At 39.3% G+C, this 17,550-nt stretch overlaps 1 protein-coding gene across 2 annotated transcripts in view; it reads right to left on the bottom strand.

Moving 5' to 3' along the window:
• Window positions 1-17,550, bottom strand: part of LOC123676982 (semaphorin-2A) — a 605,612-nt gene that overhangs the window by 45,406 nt on the left and 542,656 nt on the right. For both annotated transcript variants that reach the window (XM_045613352.1, XM_045613351.1), the window contains one exon: window positions 15,590-15,652. In XM_045613352.1, coding sequence (XP_045469308.1) covers window positions 15,590-15,652 — 63 coding nt within the window. The remainder of the gene's footprint in view (window positions 1-15,589; window positions 15,653-17,550) is intronic.

A 17,550-nucleotide genomic window follows, 5' to 3' on the forward strand; every position in this document is an offset into this window, starting at 1 on the left:
TTACATGACGAAGAAGAAAAGTTCCCACACCGAGCCTTGAAGAACATCGTTAGCATCGAGAAATGTTCTTGATAAATATGAATAGATCGAACATTCTTCCTGGGCTCAAGAGTCAAGAGTGCCATTTGAAATATGGCTCTCCTTAATCACTGAGCTGAACGATATAGATTTTTTGAACTCGGCCGGCTCATATCTACTGTAACCGAAGCCAGCATCCAACCGTTAAACCCAAAAGATACCTCTCCCAAAAAGACAAAAAAAAACACCAAAAACAGCTAGTTAAGATAGGAGACCGGAAATAAAACGAACCTAATCGTGAAACCCTCCAGTCTTATCTAGTAATACGCGACTGACAAAAATAGAGGAGCCACGTCATAAGGGAATTACATTAAAACCTCGCGTACGAGAACCTAGAGAGAAACTGGAAATATAAAAATCCAATCCTCCAGGCGAGAGATTAATTTTAAGAGAGCTCCTTCTTCGACCTTAGGGCAGGTCCTCACGTACCCGGTCGAGAGAGAAAGAGGGGTGTGAGGAGGCAGGGAGGGTGTTAAATCGTAAGTTTGTTTGTTCGATGGTCATTTCGTAATTTATATATTTGCAGGGGATTAGATTTACGACCGAAAGCGGTTACGGATGGCCAGGTGATGTGGGAGACCCCTTCGAGTTCTTGTGTGTTCTTGAGGGTGTTTTTGTGTCGGGGGATGCAGGAAGAGGAAGAGGAAGCTGCGTAGTCGGTCAAAAAACTGCTCTGAATTTGTTTATTTTCTCGAATGGGAAAACCTAGACACTTGAAATTGTTTTGATAGATTTTCTCGAATGCCAAAATGAATAAAATTGGGTAAAATACGACTAGGATTTCGAAATTTCATATGCTTATTGATTGAATTAAAAAAGACGAAGGTCATGGTACAAAATCATGGTCCCATGATCTTTGAAACACTTTTTATTCCATGAATCCAAGCCTTTGGCTACTATCATAGCATTTTCCTCAGGGGTCTGCGATTTCTCTATAACAAACTGCCAATAAGTTTCAGCAAAAATTGAATTGCTCACCAAGAAAGGTCATGGTAATTTCGAAGACCAATAATATAACAGCCAACATGGTTTTAGAGGACCAGTGTCCTCTCGAACAAAATCAGATACGAGGCGTGTATTTAAAGTAAGGTCTCCAAAGCCATTGTATCGCCGCAAGTAGTGCTAGATGAAATCCGGCAACACTGTTGTATACGATAGGTCCCCCTTCACCAATCGACACCTGGTGGAGCTCATTAGGACGCTCAGTCTTGACGAAGCAGCCATTTGCAATGGAAGTGCCAGTTGTCGCTCCCGCCAGGTGCGAGTAACGTTCAGTCATTAAATTGGCCGAAAAACTCCAAGATGTGTGCAGTAGAGACTCTATTCATTCAATTTTGGTGAATAACCTGCAATACCGAAAATTGTCAGCCAGGTGGGTCCCGAAAATGCACAAAGTCAAACGTGTCCAATGTGCCCAAGACTTTCTCGCCACTTTTGAAGAGGAAGGGGAAGCATTTCTTGATTCAATCGTCACAGGATATGAAACATGGGCTCATTATTACACACCGGAAATTTGCGAACTATGAAGAAGTTCATAAAGCGGTCATTCCGGCGGGATCGTGGTTCGAGGAGGAAGCTCATCGAAGTGAATGGCGTTTACGTAGAAAAATAGCTTAGATTTCAAGCTTTACAGCAATGTACAAAACTTAGTAAATAAATGTTATTTAATGTGAAAAAAATAAATACACGCCTCGTACTTGGAATGCTCGATAACTGACAGTATAGACCCATTCATCAAAATGAGATTGTGATTCGAGTATGGTAGGATCAGCAATTGAGCTTTTTTTTATGGGATGAAAGGTTTGACAGGAAAGTAGGGAACACTGAGGCGAATCCAAGGATTTGAAATTTGGTACTTTCGCAGATTCTTTGGACAGATAAAGTGTCGAATGAGAGGGTGCAGATAGAGAGCTAATAACATCCATTAAAAGGCGGAAAACTGCCTACTTCAGACACATATTGAAGGATGATCAGTTTCAATTGCCCCAGTTGATCATAAAGGACAAAATAGAATAAAAAAAACGACGACCAAGAAGGTGACATCACTCCTGGACGAAAAAGTTAACAGACTAAGCTGAGATGAATGGCCAAACGTAGGGCCACACCACCCAAAAGAGGGACGAAATTGACATGGTTGTGGCCAATGTTCACTAGAAGAGGCACTGAAAGGAAAAGAAGAAAAATACCCAACTATTCCACAAGAATAGATCACAGTAGATCGAAATTTAGTCTGTAAATGAAAAATAATCACAATAAGATGCTGCATGTCAGCTTTCCTTCGACTAAAGGCCTTTCTCATGTCCGTTTCACCCATCTGAAAGACTTTCTCCAGACTTCCAAGCACTTTCTCCCAATTAGCCGAAAATCCGACTTTGAACCCTTCCAAAAATCACCGACCTCTCGAATATCGAATGCCCAAACTCATAACGATCCTACTTAATAGAAATTTCCGCGATTTCCCTTTCCCTAATTGCTGGAATCCTTTCGCGACGTTCCCGAAAGCTACTTTCCATTTCTATTAAGGCCCGTCTCCACTGTCGTCATCCAGATATCCGATGTTATTGTGTCGGGCAGGAAGGAGAAGTCAAATAACGAAGAAGACTGGGACCATTAAGGTAATTAAAGCCGAAATCTGACTATTACCGAAGAGCGCACTCTACCGTTAACTTGTTTAACTATGTGCTCGCTAATGGGGCGCGAAAATTCTCAGGTTGGAGGAAGATGGCGGGGGCGCAAATTCGATGCGACATTGTTTCTGCGGGGGTGGTAATAAGTTGGGTTTAAAGCGGTCCGAAATTCTTTTAGGCGAGGTTTAAATTTCAGATAATGGCAGTCCACCCCTTAACGTCGAATTTATTCAGGCGATTGGATGGGAAATATTCAAAATAGGTCTGAATTGCCCTTTGAATATTTTATAATGAGTTTAGGTAATTTACGAGATAAAGGTAATAATGAAACTGTATAAAATGCAGATTTTTTCTTATGCCGAGGGTCAGAATAACCTAAGGCTGAACCTATAGTGCATACAATCCTTTAACGTCTGATTACGGCCAACTTCAGAAGGTGTAACAAACCACAAGGAACTGCCTACATTGGTTGTGGCTTTCCGATCACTCCCGATATCTTCCGACATCGAAAGGAGAAACAATAAAGATTCCATAGACGACAGTGTGGTTATTTTAAAATGGGTTTACTCTGACATTCTCGTTTGTATTGTTAGTTCGAGTGAACTATTAAAATATCAAACAGTATTGGTTTTGCTAGGACCAGTTTTTGAGACATAAAGGGTAATAACGGGTATTTTTTTCGAGGTATATAACTTTAAGTTGGCATTACTGTTCAAGATGGCGACCGATTTAACAGCTGTCAAGTGATTTATTTTCAGTTTGGTTTGGCAATTCATCATGAATGGACTCACGCCTGAACAATGCTTGCAAATAGTGCAATTTTATTTCGAAAATAATGGTTCTGTGCGGAATACGTATCGCGCACTACGTCCATTTTATTTTGTTTAGCGATGAAGCGCACTTCTGGTTGAATAACTACGTCAACAAACAAAAGTGCCCCATTTGTAGTGAAGCTAATGCTCAAGTGTATGTCGAAACACCGTAACATCCAGAAAAACTGACTGTTTGGTGCGCTCTATGGGCTGGTGGAATCATTGGTCCGTACTTCTTCAAAAACGATGATGGCCAGAACGTTACAGTCAATGGTGATCGGTAAAGAGCCATGATTACTAACTTTTTCATTCCTGAATTGAACAACCATGATGTTCAGGAGCTGTGGTTCCAACAAGACGGCGCAACATGTCACACAGCTCGTGCCACAATCGATTTATTGAACGACACGTATGGTGACCGTCTAATTTCACGTTTTGGACCTGTGAATTGGCCTCCAAGATCTTGTGATTTAACACCGCTAGACTACTTTCTGTGGGGCTATGTAAAGTCATTGGTCTATGCGGATAAGCCACAAACCCTTAATCATTTGGAAGACAACATTCGCCGTGTTATTGCCGATATACGGCCACAAATGTTGGAAAAAGTCATCGAAAATTGGACGTCTAGATTGCACTACATCCGAGCCAGCCGTGGCGGTCATACGCCAGAAATCAAATTCAAAATGTAATGCCACAAGATTATCTTGCGGATAAATAAAATTCATGTCAATCGAATAATCCATCGTTGTTTTATTGCAATTTAAAGTTCTATAGCTCTAAAAAAAACACCCTCTATATTGAGAGGGGCAACCGTTATTAAAAAGTTGTCAAAAAGTTTTATACAATGAAAATTTCATACTGAGTAACGGTAAGACACTTTTACTCAAGTTGGCTTCTACTTATTGTTATTTTGTCATTTTACATTGTACAGTGTGTCCCAAATCCGATGCTAACGTCAGTGCTCTCCTCTTTTTTTCTGTGATATGTTCAACCTGTTCACCTCGCATACATACATCGCCCGAAAAAATTAATTCGATAAAATCTGCGCAACTCTAGTCCTGTTGTTAATTGCCAACAAACGGTTATCGGTGAAAGGTGAAACACACCCGTATGAGCTTCACCAACCGACATATTCAATTTGAAATGGTAAAAACTCACGCTCGGCATGTTTCAGCATGACGATAACCGAATCAGGACCATGTCGACCGATGCGATAACCCTGTTATCGTCTACTGACGAAAACACGCCGGCACGGACGGACGAACAGACGCGCGTTTGGGTTTCACGCGTCCCTTCACGCGAAAAACGGCACGTGAAAATGCCGCTTTACGCTGGGTAACTGGGTAACTTTGTGCGTTATCCAGATTCGTTTAGGGACAGGAAAAATATCCGCAGGTCGGTGAAACTTTGGGAAATAGAATCTTTATTGTTTTAAAGGGTGTTTTTTTAGAGCTATAGAACTTCAAATTGCAATAAAACAACGATGGATTATTCGATTGACATGAATTTCATTTATCCGCAAGATAATCTTGTGGCATTACATTTTAAATATGATTTCTGGCATATGACCGCCACGGCTGGCTCGGATGTGGTCCAATCTGGACGTCCAATTTTCGATGACTTTTTCCTACATTTGTGGCCACATATCGGCAATAACACGGCGTATGTTGTATACCAAATGTTTGTGGCTTATCCGCATAGACCAATGACTTTACATAGCCCCACAGAAAGAAGTCTAGCGGTGTTAAATCACAAGATCTTGGAGGCCAATTCACAGGTCCAAAACGTGAAATTAGGTGGTCACCAAACGTGTCCTTCAATAAATCGATTGTGGCACGAGCTGTGTGACATGTTGCGCCGTCGTGTTGGAACCACAGCTCCTGGACATCATGGTTGTTCAATTCAGGAATGAAAAAGTTAGTAATCATGGCTCTATACCGATCACCATTGACTGTAACGTTCTGACCATCATCGTTTTTGAAGAAGTACGGCCAATGATTCCACCAGTCCATAAAGCGCACCAAACAGTCAGTTTTTCTGGATGTAACGGTGTTTCGACATACACTTGAGGATAAACTTCACTCCAAATGCGGCAGTTTTCTTTGTTGACGTAGCCATTCAACCAGAAGTGCGCTTCATCGCTATACAAAATAAAATGCACAGAACCATTATTTTCGAAATAAAATTGCACTATTTGCAAGCGTTGTTTAGGCGTGAGTCTATTCATGATGAATTGCCAAACCAAACTAATAATAAATCACTTGACAGCTGTTAAATCGGTAGCCAGCTTGAACAGTAATGCCAACTTAAAGTTATATACCTCGAAAAAAAACACCCGTTATCAAATAAAAATTTCGAATTGCATTCAAACTGAATGCCAACAGTAGCAAATAGTTCGATCATCTCCCCAAGTTCAGCACTCAAAAAACAAAGAGTCGTATACGACTTCAAAAAACCTCCATTATGCAGATTCGAACCCGCAACAAGCAACCTCAGTCGACCCGAAATAAAAAAAAAGCGTAAAATATCTGAGCGCACAGAAGAGGAATCAGACGACGTGGCGAAATAACCTAAAAGTTATTTCGGAAGTGACGAAAAACGGAGAGAATCTATTGAATCGAGTACAGGCGACGAGCTCAACAAAATAACCATGAATATTTAATGAAGCCGATAGTGAGAAAAGTTTCCCTTTGAGCGGCCATTTCGACCGGGGTCGTTAGGAGTGGGAGAGACTCGGTTCGAATGTAATTCCTCATTAAAAATTCCACTTGGCGAAAATTCTCAATCTACTAATTACTCGGAGATATCGTTAGGAGCCGATGTGGAGGGGGTTGGAGAAACGGTAATTGCCGACTGGGATTTTTCCTGCGAGAAAACTCCTCGACTGGTGAGATCGTTCGATTTGTGGAGATCGCGGAAAACTGGTAAAAGGATTTTCTTCGCGTTTTTCAGACTGAAATTTTTGGATGTTATGCTTCGGGCAGATTATTGAAGCTTATGCTTCAATAATCTGAAGGCAAAAAACCGTGAGCTCTACGAAGAATCGGTGAGCGGTGCCGAAACTGAAGATCTCTGATTAGTCGTATTTCGATCTCACCTGAAAAATTTTTTGTCGAAAAATTTTGGTAAAATTTTCCCTTGGAAAATAGAAAAAAATAAAAGTTGCTCCATGGGAATATTATATCATTTTATTGATTGATTCGACTATGTTGATCACAAAAATGCGTGTAGTTGGGCGATCAGTACATTATTTCAGAAAGTATACGTAAAAATTGATAACATACGAAAATGTTTCTTCTTCGAAGTGAGGTCTCAATTGAAATTAAAAACTCTCTTGAAATGCACAATACTCAAGAAATAGGGGGAAATTGTAGCTTTGAAATACCTCTGAGGATACCTTAGTATGAACAACTCTCCCATAACCTAACTTAACCTAACCTAACCTTTTTGAACTCCTTGCACCATTTTGAACCATCGAATATTGTTCGAGGGGTGGGGTAACCGGTACCAGGGACGCCAAAGCAGCTGAAATAAAAGAGGTAAGCCTCTCGAACAAAGAGTCATCTACGCCATAGCTCCATAAACAGCGGGGATCCCTCGAAAAGCACCGTAAAAAGTCCATTGTTAATTGGCAAATGGCGGAGAGTAGCTGAACAAGTGCATAAGCGCCGTTTGAGGAAACTGCGGAGCGGAGGTAAGTGGTTTCAGAATGCTCACCGACAATCCTACCGCGGGCCAATTCAGACGTACCAACGATACCTTACAATTTTCGAGATTTAATACTTCAATATTTCCGCGACGCCGACACTCTGAAATCTAGTCGGGTCTTTACGAGTCTGAGGCGCGGTGTTGCCTTGCTTCGTGTTCTCATGAGAGAACAACGGATTTTGCGTTTGAAAAATTTAAGATGTGTGTAAGTGTAAATTAACACCATAGAATAATGAACATAGATAGAGAGATTATACGTAATTTTCACATGGTTAGATTACGTTGTCGAATTGTGATCCATTTTCAAATCCACAATTTTACTCTATCGTAATGAATGTATATTATATTGAATGAAATATATTTATTTGAGTGATTCCCGATTAAATATGCAAATTTGAATATTTGGAATCCGATATTTTTCCTTATTGTCGGATTTATAATAAGCGAAATATTTATTATTTTCTGTATCTACCAGCTGAAATCCAAGGTTTGGCAACTTTAGCTCTCCTAGTGTCATCGGTTGTTTCCCGTCGTTTGGCGCGCTTGAAGTTTGTTTTCGGAATTTCTGATATATTTAGGTATTCATTTCAATATATTTTGAGTTGATATGAAACGTTGATTCACTATGGGACATAAGAAGTGCGCTCTTTGCATGCGCAACTCGCGAATTGAGTGAAATATCGTATCACTGATATGTTTTCATTTCCGCGCGCTTCATGTCAAATTTGATAGTTCATGTTGGGGACAAAATTTTCTCACTGAAAATGACATATGCTCCCTGTATCTATGTTTATTACTAGGTTATACCTTTCAGTCTTAGAAAGATTAACGCTTCAAAAGCCTTCAGGAAGTTTTGAATTTTTTTATCAAATCAGTGATCATTTGAGAAAAATTTAAGAAAAATTCATGAATGACATTATTCAGGTAATCGACTCACTATTCATCGTATTGTAGACTAATTCTATTGAATTTTTTCACAATACAAGAGTACCAGTATCAAGTACTGATCCGTAATTAGCACTACTTTCAAATTTATCTACAATACGACGAATAGTGACTAAAGAAAAACGTCCTCGAGATTTTCCCAAATTTCTCTCACTATTCACAATGGAATCTGGCTGTTAAGAGTTGGATAAATAACGTAGTTCAAGATAGAGAGACATGTTCAGGAGTGGACGAATACAATTTGAAAAGAAAGGAAAAGAAACATTCAAAAATGAGTACTAATTCTGATAAACGATTCAACTCTTTCTGAACTCTGTTGGAGCGTCTCTCTCTCCATGATTAAATGACAACCTACAGAACACAAATGACATAAGAAATGTCAAAAAATAATACACAGCGTATCATTACAATTGGATAACTCCTAACTATTCCATTCGAGTGAATATTGAAAAGTTCGAATCTTATGTCACTTTAATAGGTATCAGTCTGGCAACGCCGCTTCCCCAGGTATTTAAGGGCGCTCTCGCAACGAGCGCTTTGTCTCGCGTATTGATAAGCATAATTCCCGTGTTTTTACGACTTTGCGCCGCGACGGAACAAACTGCCGGCAGTTTTCCATCAACTTCGGGAATTGTTAAATTTCGGATTAAATGTTTATGACGTCGTACGGGCTACGTGACGTTTTATTGCGCGTCCCGCCCCGCTATCTCGGCCGTTCGGGCTGACAAGTCGCGACCATCTCGGCCCGGAATTGCAGCTCTTGACGAGATTCTGAATTTCATACAAGACGTCGAGGCGCACGTGACGCCTCGGGGGATTTCATTTGGTTTTTAACGAGAGGTCGGGGAGTTTGGAGAGGGAGGGGGTGCATGAGGCAGACGAGCTATGGAGGATCTATCCGGCTCGAAGGACCAGACAAGATTTCGACTATAAATTGCGTTGATGTGACGAAATAATAATAATATATTCATTTGACTTTAGAGTAAGTTTTATTTTGAATAGCCCGCTGTCAGTTTTGGAGCTGTCATATTTTGATATTTGACAAGTGAAACTTACGTCATTACTAGAAATGAAACGATATACTCTTCAACAAAGCAGTGAAACTGTTGAAATTAACTACAAAAATGGTAAAAATTCTGCAGTCACAGTTTGCAAAACTGATGTGCTGTTGGGATAAATTTGTGATGTGAAGAATCGAAGTTGGGAAATCCAGTTCAAGAAGAAAAATAAAATATCCGAATCCATCATCTTGAATCGCCACATTTCTCAAAGAAACTGTGTTACCTGACTCCCCTTAAAACAGGCATTTTTTTTGGTGAATATATGCAAATGTTAGATCTTTCAATGGAGAAAGTTATCCCCGGAAAGGGAAACTCATGTCAAATAATAGTCGAACACGGTGCTAATCAACCAGACTCTTGCCAATAGATCCTAAAAACCCATCCCGGTCAAAAAGCCACCATTCATCAACCCCAAACAAACGACGCGCCAAAACCCAAGGGTCAAAACCGAGGTGCTTTACCCGATTACCAAGATCTGCTCACAACCGCACCCCCCTTTCCTTCTACACAGACCCCCTCCACTCCCTCCGGTCCCCGCGATCAGTCATAGCCGCCGTCGACCAATCGAACCCCGATTTGCATATTCCCGCAACCCAAAATATTGTTATTTGCTAATTCCCATTTGGAGTGAAGAGTGCGAAGTCCAAATTGAAATTAATTTAACTCCTGCCGCGAGCTCATTTGGTAGTCAAATCAGACGTCATCCGTCGAGGGGCGGCTGGAACAATGGAATGGTTCGCAGGAAGGCTGGTTGTTCTCCTGCTTCCCTAATTCCCGGAAACTGCGAGTCGGATGACGCTACTTTCGGGAGTGCGTGGGCTTTGTTTGAGGACCGCTTCGTTAGGAGTGTTGAAGTTGGCCTTCTGGAGTTGATGTGGAAGATGTTGGGATGATTGGGAGAGGGTAGTTTGAAATTCGGGTATTATAAGGAATTCTGTTAATTGAAAGATTATGGAACTGAACTCTGGAGTATTTATCATAATACAAGATCGAACCTTATGACTTTGAAGCTACAGCAAATGTTCTTCTTACAGAAGATCTCGAAACTGTGGGCTTATTATTATTACTCACTGAATAATGGAGTCATTGCAGCTCTGTAAGCCTTCCGGGAACTGCGAACAATTTGATATTTTGTTCTTAATCCAACCTAATCATACAAACCCAGGGAGTCTGTCGATACGTTTAATGAAACCGACGACATCCTTAAAAGCCTTTGCTATTACATCATGAGTATCCAGAACTGACTTTCCTCTGTGAGTTGTTCTTAGACCAGTCAGCCCCTACTTCCTTTCTACAGAGTCTGCAGATCTCATCTGCTGACTTACCCATTCGGTACAGAAGGTATTTGCACCGACAGTGTCCTGTCTGCAGTCCCACCATTAACCGAAGCTCAGCTCGTGGTAGCTTCAGCAGCTTCCTGGTACAGGTCGATGAAAAAACCACAAATGTCTTTGCCTGAGCAAGACCTGGAGTGTTCCTCCAGAGGGTTTTTCTATTGTCCTACTCCCATTGTTGAACCCAACTGTAGCTAAGAGGTACTGTATTGGCCGATGACACTGCAATGTTTGTTCTACGAGGGTTTGAACCAAGATATTTTGAAACAGAAAGCCGATGCTGACATTAGAAGGTTCCAACTATAAACAAACTCAACCTAAATTAGAAAATTGTTTTTTTTAATATTGTGAATTTCAGCCCAAATTGCTGAATAAGTCAAAGAGTAAGGACAATAAGACTTGCATTTTTGAACATGCCATCCAGAGCTTCATAGATATTCCTGCTCCGCCACATAGAAAAAAAGACAACCACTGAATACCAGTGACATCCACCTGTCGACTTACAATACTTGCATCCCCCTCCCAAACTCCCACATCATACCGACACAGCCCCCTTCCTGATTGACCCACATTACGAACAGACCTCACGCCATAAATGTTGCCACTCTATTCAAAAGCGTATCGCAAATGTATTCGAAGGGCCATTGTAGTCGCATTCGGGATTGGATGGGTTTCGACGTCCACTTCTGCTAATTCAAACGTTGAAACACGGACGGACGGACACGCGATGCACCATGGTTCCATTTGGAAACGCATCCTAGGCTGCTAAGAGAGCAAACAGTGACGCTGTCTCGGAGATGGAGTTGATTCAGTGATCTATCATAGCTCTTCTTGCGTATGGTTTTGTTGAAAGACTTGTTTGTTTGTGTCGAAACCTAAAATTGTTATACGGGATTTCCAAAGACAGTATTAATTTTTACCCAGATACTAGAACTGCCATATTTAAGTCACTTACACCTTTGTGGATCAATACTTTCCTTCGATCGAATGAAAGTGACAAGAAAAGTAGACCTTAGGAATGGAATTCTTGTAATGTCTTCAATAAAAGTCTAATCGTTGATCCTTAAGAGAAAGTACCAGATTTCAATAGTCCTGGAGAAGTTATGTGTACTTTAAATCGACTAAGGACTGGTCATGGTCGTTGTAATGGTATGCTCTTGAAATGGCAGTATATTGAAAGCTCACTATGTGACTGTGGCGTAAAAGAAACCATTGACCACTTGGTGAATAGTTGTCCACTTTACAAATTCCATAGTGGTTTCTAAGCTACCTATTCAGTTTCAGATTCTTTTTCAGAATAGGTCGCTAAGTTTAAATCAATATACATAATGAAAACTAATATTTATTACTCCTTTTAGGTTCTTTTCTTTTTTGTTTTCAGATTCAATTATAAAGTAGTCAACGGTTGGTGAAGAGAGAGGATGGAGAAGATTTTGTTAGGTTGAAGAAGGTACCCTTTCTAATATAAATATGTCAGCTTATTATTTGAACAAATACACAAACCAATCACTACACCTATATGGAGAGACAGAATACTTGCTGAGGTTTTTTCTGTGCTCCTGTATTATACTTTGAAATGTATGATGCTCCGTTCACGTAATCTCTGCTTATATTGAGATTTATCCAAACTATGCTGCATTGTTTGAAGTTAACGATGTTTTGTATTTCTTATGAGTGCATCAAATTCACAAAAGACTTTTGAATGGAATGACAGCATCCAGTTCCTCACAGCAAGGACGCAGTAATGCTACTAGACCTAACCTAACAATTCAACTGTCATCCAACTGTCATAATCAGGCGTGCGAACCTCAAAAACGCGGTCTTGTCACTTGTTGTCCAGTGTAGTAGAACGGGAGGGGTTGGTAAAAGGCAGACGCGCCAACCCCCCCACTTTCGGTCATAATTTAAAATGCAATTTTTACGGGGCTACGTGACGCGACGTGCGGCGAAGTTTCCGCGCGTCGCCGTTTTAGCATGCGGGGCGCGCGCGTCCGCCGTTTTTGCGTCGAATAACAACTAAACAAGATGGCGATTCGCGAAATCGAAATTCGGAAGTGGCTGCGGGAATATCAATATTGGCGCGCTGTGGAGGTGAAGGCGTGTAATTGCGTTGGGGCTTGGGAATATTTTATGGTGAATCGGATTTTCTATAGGTTTTTGGAATTCGAATGAGGCGAAGAACGGGCTGAACGAACGTTCCGCACGGTAGCGAGGCAATTCCGGTTTAATCTTCATGAGATTCGTTAGCGTTATCTATAGTTTTACTTAGGCCGTTCGAAAGGAAGAAGAAGAAAATCGCTTGACCAGTTGGACACGCACCGATCCCGCTAATCGTTTTATGGGCTCTTAGGGGAATGTAGGAACGAAAAGTGTAAATAAACCATCATTCACCTTAGGGAAATTGAAACGAAGGCCATAAAAATTCATGTAAAGACTAGGAAATCATTAAATTCAGATAACGTAAACCTACAGAATTGTTGATGAGTCAGACTAAATTCGTTCTGTGTGTATCTAATAGTTTGGACTTTTTTGTATTAGTTTTTTATATTTGTGTTTATTGAACTTTGAAAGTGCATCAAAATAACCGATAATTTTGCATGACAGCGTGTTGTCATGAAAATGACCGAATGCAGTTTTTCAAAGAAAACACGCTGGAATGCGAAATTATCCGGTCATTTTGATGCACGAGTGTAATTCGGGAGAATATTTCCCGAATAAACTGTTACATAACTTGTCAAACTGATTTAAATTTAATTGCCATAGATTCGAACTGTGTAAGATGCATAGAAACTATGCATCTATGAACAGAACAATTATCGCAGTGCTGTTTCGCTTCCAACAATGCAATTATCGATGTAATTTTCGATAATTGTTCTCCATATACATTGAATTTTTGACAGGAGGGAAATATTCGAGGACATACAGCTGGAAATGCGCGAATTGGTCATGGAAAATTTTATCAAAAGGATAAGGTGCTGCAACCATAGCAGTGTCGCCCAATTGGTCATATGGCATACCTTCCCCTTTACAATGAAATAAGCATCCATTGATTTCTCTTAAAATATACTCGTTTTTTTTCAAGATCAAAATGAAATCTCTTATTAGTAAAGTTTTACAGTTTTAAATTTTTGGAATTTTCATTTTGATTTCGAAATGCATGACTTCTGGTTCAAATCCTGCCGCATGTTATTCATTGATTTGTTTTTCATTTATAATTATTTTGTTTTTTTGTCGCGTTTTAAAACGTTTTGCAGCGAAAAAAGGAATAATAAAGCATAGTGTGAAATTTGCAAATGTTTCTACACTATGATTAATTATATCAGTATGGCTTGTATCTCTTCTAATTTTCACGTTGCTGGAGGTGAATTTTCATATTTTCCTTTCATTTAATATCAAAATAAAAACTCTCATTGGAAACCCCTTTATAATCAAATTATCCATATGGATCGACTGAGAATTCGACTAGAAAACTTTCTGAAATTTCCTACCTTCAACTGTCACGTATCAACCTGTTATTTCCGGTCGGAACAATTCGATTGCGATTCCGTCCAGGTCGACAATAACCTCCGACACCCCTCATCTTCCGTTTACGCCTCGCACACGACACGTACACCGTGTCTCCGACAATTCCCGACCTTTGCGCTGAAGACGTCGTCTCCGTTCGACCGAAACGTCCCGCATACTGTATTATTCCATTACCGCGACCCTTAATCGCGTTACAAACCGCAGAGGACCACCTGGGGCCCGCCCGACGGAGACGATGTCGACCCGTTAATATTTTATGGGCGGCTAAGGTTAAATCCGGTCGCTGCGAGACAGTACACTGCACCGGAAAAAAGCTATGAGATAGTTTTGTTGTTTATTTTAGCCAATATTTCATTTTGGGAGTTTAAGTTTGAGTATTATTGACAAAATTTCGTTTTGAGTGTCAATTCTGACGTTTTTCACGATGTTTCAGAGAATTCCATGGAGAAATAAACATAGATAGAGGGGGTATACGCGATTTTTACATGTCCCCAACATGGTTAGATTACGTTGTCGGATTGTGATATATTTTCAAATCTACAATTTTACTATATCGTTATGAATGTATATTATATTAGATGAGATATATTTATTTGAGTGATTCCCGATTAAATATGCAAATTTTAATATTTGGAATGCGATATTTCACCTATTTGTCGAATTTATAATAAGCAGAATATTTATTATTTTCTGTATCTACCTGCTGAAATCCAAGGTTTGGCAGCTTTTGCTCTCCTAGTGTCATCGGTTGTTTCACGTTGTTTGGAGCGCTTGAAAATTGTTTTCCGCATTTTTGATATATTTAGATATTTATTTCAATACATTTTGAGTTGATGTGAAACGTTGATTCACTATGGGACATAAGAAGTGCGTTCTTTGTGGAGAAACTCGCGAATTGAGTGAAATATCGTATCACTGATATGTTTGCATTCCCGCGCACTTTATGTCAAATTTGATAGTTCATGTTGAGGACAAAATTTTCTTTTATTTAATGGATTCGGTCCTTACTTGGCGGAAATTCATTATAAATAAAATAAAACGAAGTAATTTCCACTATATTATATTAATATAGTGGAAATTACTTCGTTTTATTTTATTCAAAATTTTCTTACTGAAAATAACATATGCTCCCTCTATCTATGTTTATTACTCTAAGGAGAATTCACAATTACCTCATCAGTAAACGTAGATAAAAGCACTTTTACTCCTGCTCACAGACGGAGGTAAAAGTAACGTCTGAATTTACAGAAATCAATTAATTGAATTTTGGAACATTTACAACTATAATTATCAACCATTATTTGGATACAATTCATTAAGAATTTTATGTTTCTCTAGATTAATTCCCTTATTTATAAGGGCAGATCAAAAAAGCCGACAGAAAGTTATTTGAAAAACGGTTTGAATAAATTATTTTGGAAAAAGTTTTATTAAGTTCAGTAGGTATTTTGTGTTGAAGTTGATAGTTGCCTCATCAGTTGCTTATAAAAGTGACTTACCTCTGATTTTCCTTTGGACACACATTGCGCTACATTTGTAGGTTCCAAATTCAGTGCGTCCCTCTGAAAAAAAAAACAAAAAATTAATCAATCATCAAAGTAGAAATGAAGGAAAGAATAAGGGAAACACTCTTACATTCATGCGAAGGACTATATAGGTATATGTGGTCTCTAAGAGGGCAATTGACTCATGAATGACTAGCATTCGAAAGCTCTTGACTTCACCTCAGTGCTTTCCTTATTTTTTTTCGATATTGTGCTTAAATTTTTTATGGTTCTGACGCAGTTATTAACAAGAAGAAGTTCGAAGCTTAAACTTCGTGGTCTTCCAGTTTTCGAAATAGGCGCTATCGAGGTTACATGACATAAAGAAATTGAATAAGAGTACCTTCCTTCAATACAATTTCATTTATCACTCAGTTTGAAACAATTTTGTTCAAAACACGACAAAGCATTCTAATTTGGTATTATTTATCCTTTTTCTACAGGAAACCAACGCACATTCCACAAAGAAATATCTCTCTATCATGATTCGAATTTTGTATCAGAATATTTCAGCCGAAATTGGGGTGATCATCGCTACCTGACCCTGCCAGCGTCGACGAAATTCTTTTCGATATTCTATTTGAATTTTCTGTGGCTCAGATGAAGTAATCAGCTTGAAATTTTACATTCAGCTTGATATCATTACCCGCAATCTCAACTTCTTCAGTTTTGAGTTCACAGAAATAATGATTAATTTTTTTCGATACTTAGTATTCTTCCATTTTCTCCAATTCTGGTTCAGCGATTGACGTGAAATTTCTTATTCCTCATCCTAGTGCGAATGTTCATCTCGATCAAATTCAAAATTTGCAAAATTGGGTCAACGAGCGCCCAAAAAAAGAACGCATTCAAAAACTCCACTATCGACAAATATCGATAGACAAAACAAACTAAAATCGCCGATTTCGCCGTCGACGCATTCAAACATAAAATTTTCCGCGATTCCCGCGGAGCGAATTCGAAACCATGAATTTCCCGTGTATCGACGTCTGTCACATGCGTTTTTCATTACGCACGTAATCCCGTATGAATATTGATGCGCGTCCGGCATGTTGCGGAACAATATTACCGCCACAAACAGATCAGAATACCTCATCATCATGAATAATATCAAACCGAGTTCATCAGGCACGTTGACTAATATATGAAAACATTTTAATCGAATTCAATAACCGAGCGCCATCGTTAATTTTCCATTTTGATGGGACGGCCAACTAGGCCTGTCGCGGCTGTCTCGCAATCGACAAACCCACAACGATATCGGGATGGATTCAGTCCTATTATTCCCATTGAATAATCGACAACGCTCGAGAAAATTTGAATCCAACCATTCAATATTTTTCAAACACAAATGAATGCCTAACATACGGCGTCAGTTTCATCAATTGATTTTGTCTCCAACATGAACTATCAAATTTGACATGAAGCGCGCGGAAATGAAAACATATCAGTTATACGATATTTCACTCAATTCGCGAGTTTCTCCACAAAGATGCACTTCTTATGTCCCATAGTGAATCAACATTTCATATTAACTCAAAATATATTGAGATTAATACATAAATATATCAGAAATTCAAAAAACGAACACCAAGCGCGCCAAACGACGTTAAACAACCGATGACACTAGGAGAACAAAAGTTGCCAAACCTTGGATTTCAGCAGGTAGATACAGAAAATAATGAAAATTCTGCTTATTATAAATTCGACAATTAGGAAAAATATCGGATTCCAAATATTCAAATTTGCATATTTCATCGGGAATCACTCAAATAAATATATTTCATTCAATATAACATACATTCATAACGATATAGTAAAATTGTGGATTTGAAAATATATCACAATCCGACAACGTAATCTAACCATGTTGGGGACATGTAAAAATTGCGTATACTCCCTCTATCTATGTTTAT

The sequence above is a fragment of the Harmonia axyridis genome, chromosome 3 (genome assembly GCF_914767665.1).
Source record: "Harmonia axyridis chromosome 3, icHarAxyr1.1, whole genome shotgun sequence".
NCBI lineage: Eukaryota > Metazoa > Arthropoda > Insecta > Coleoptera > Coccinellidae > Harmonia > Harmonia axyridis.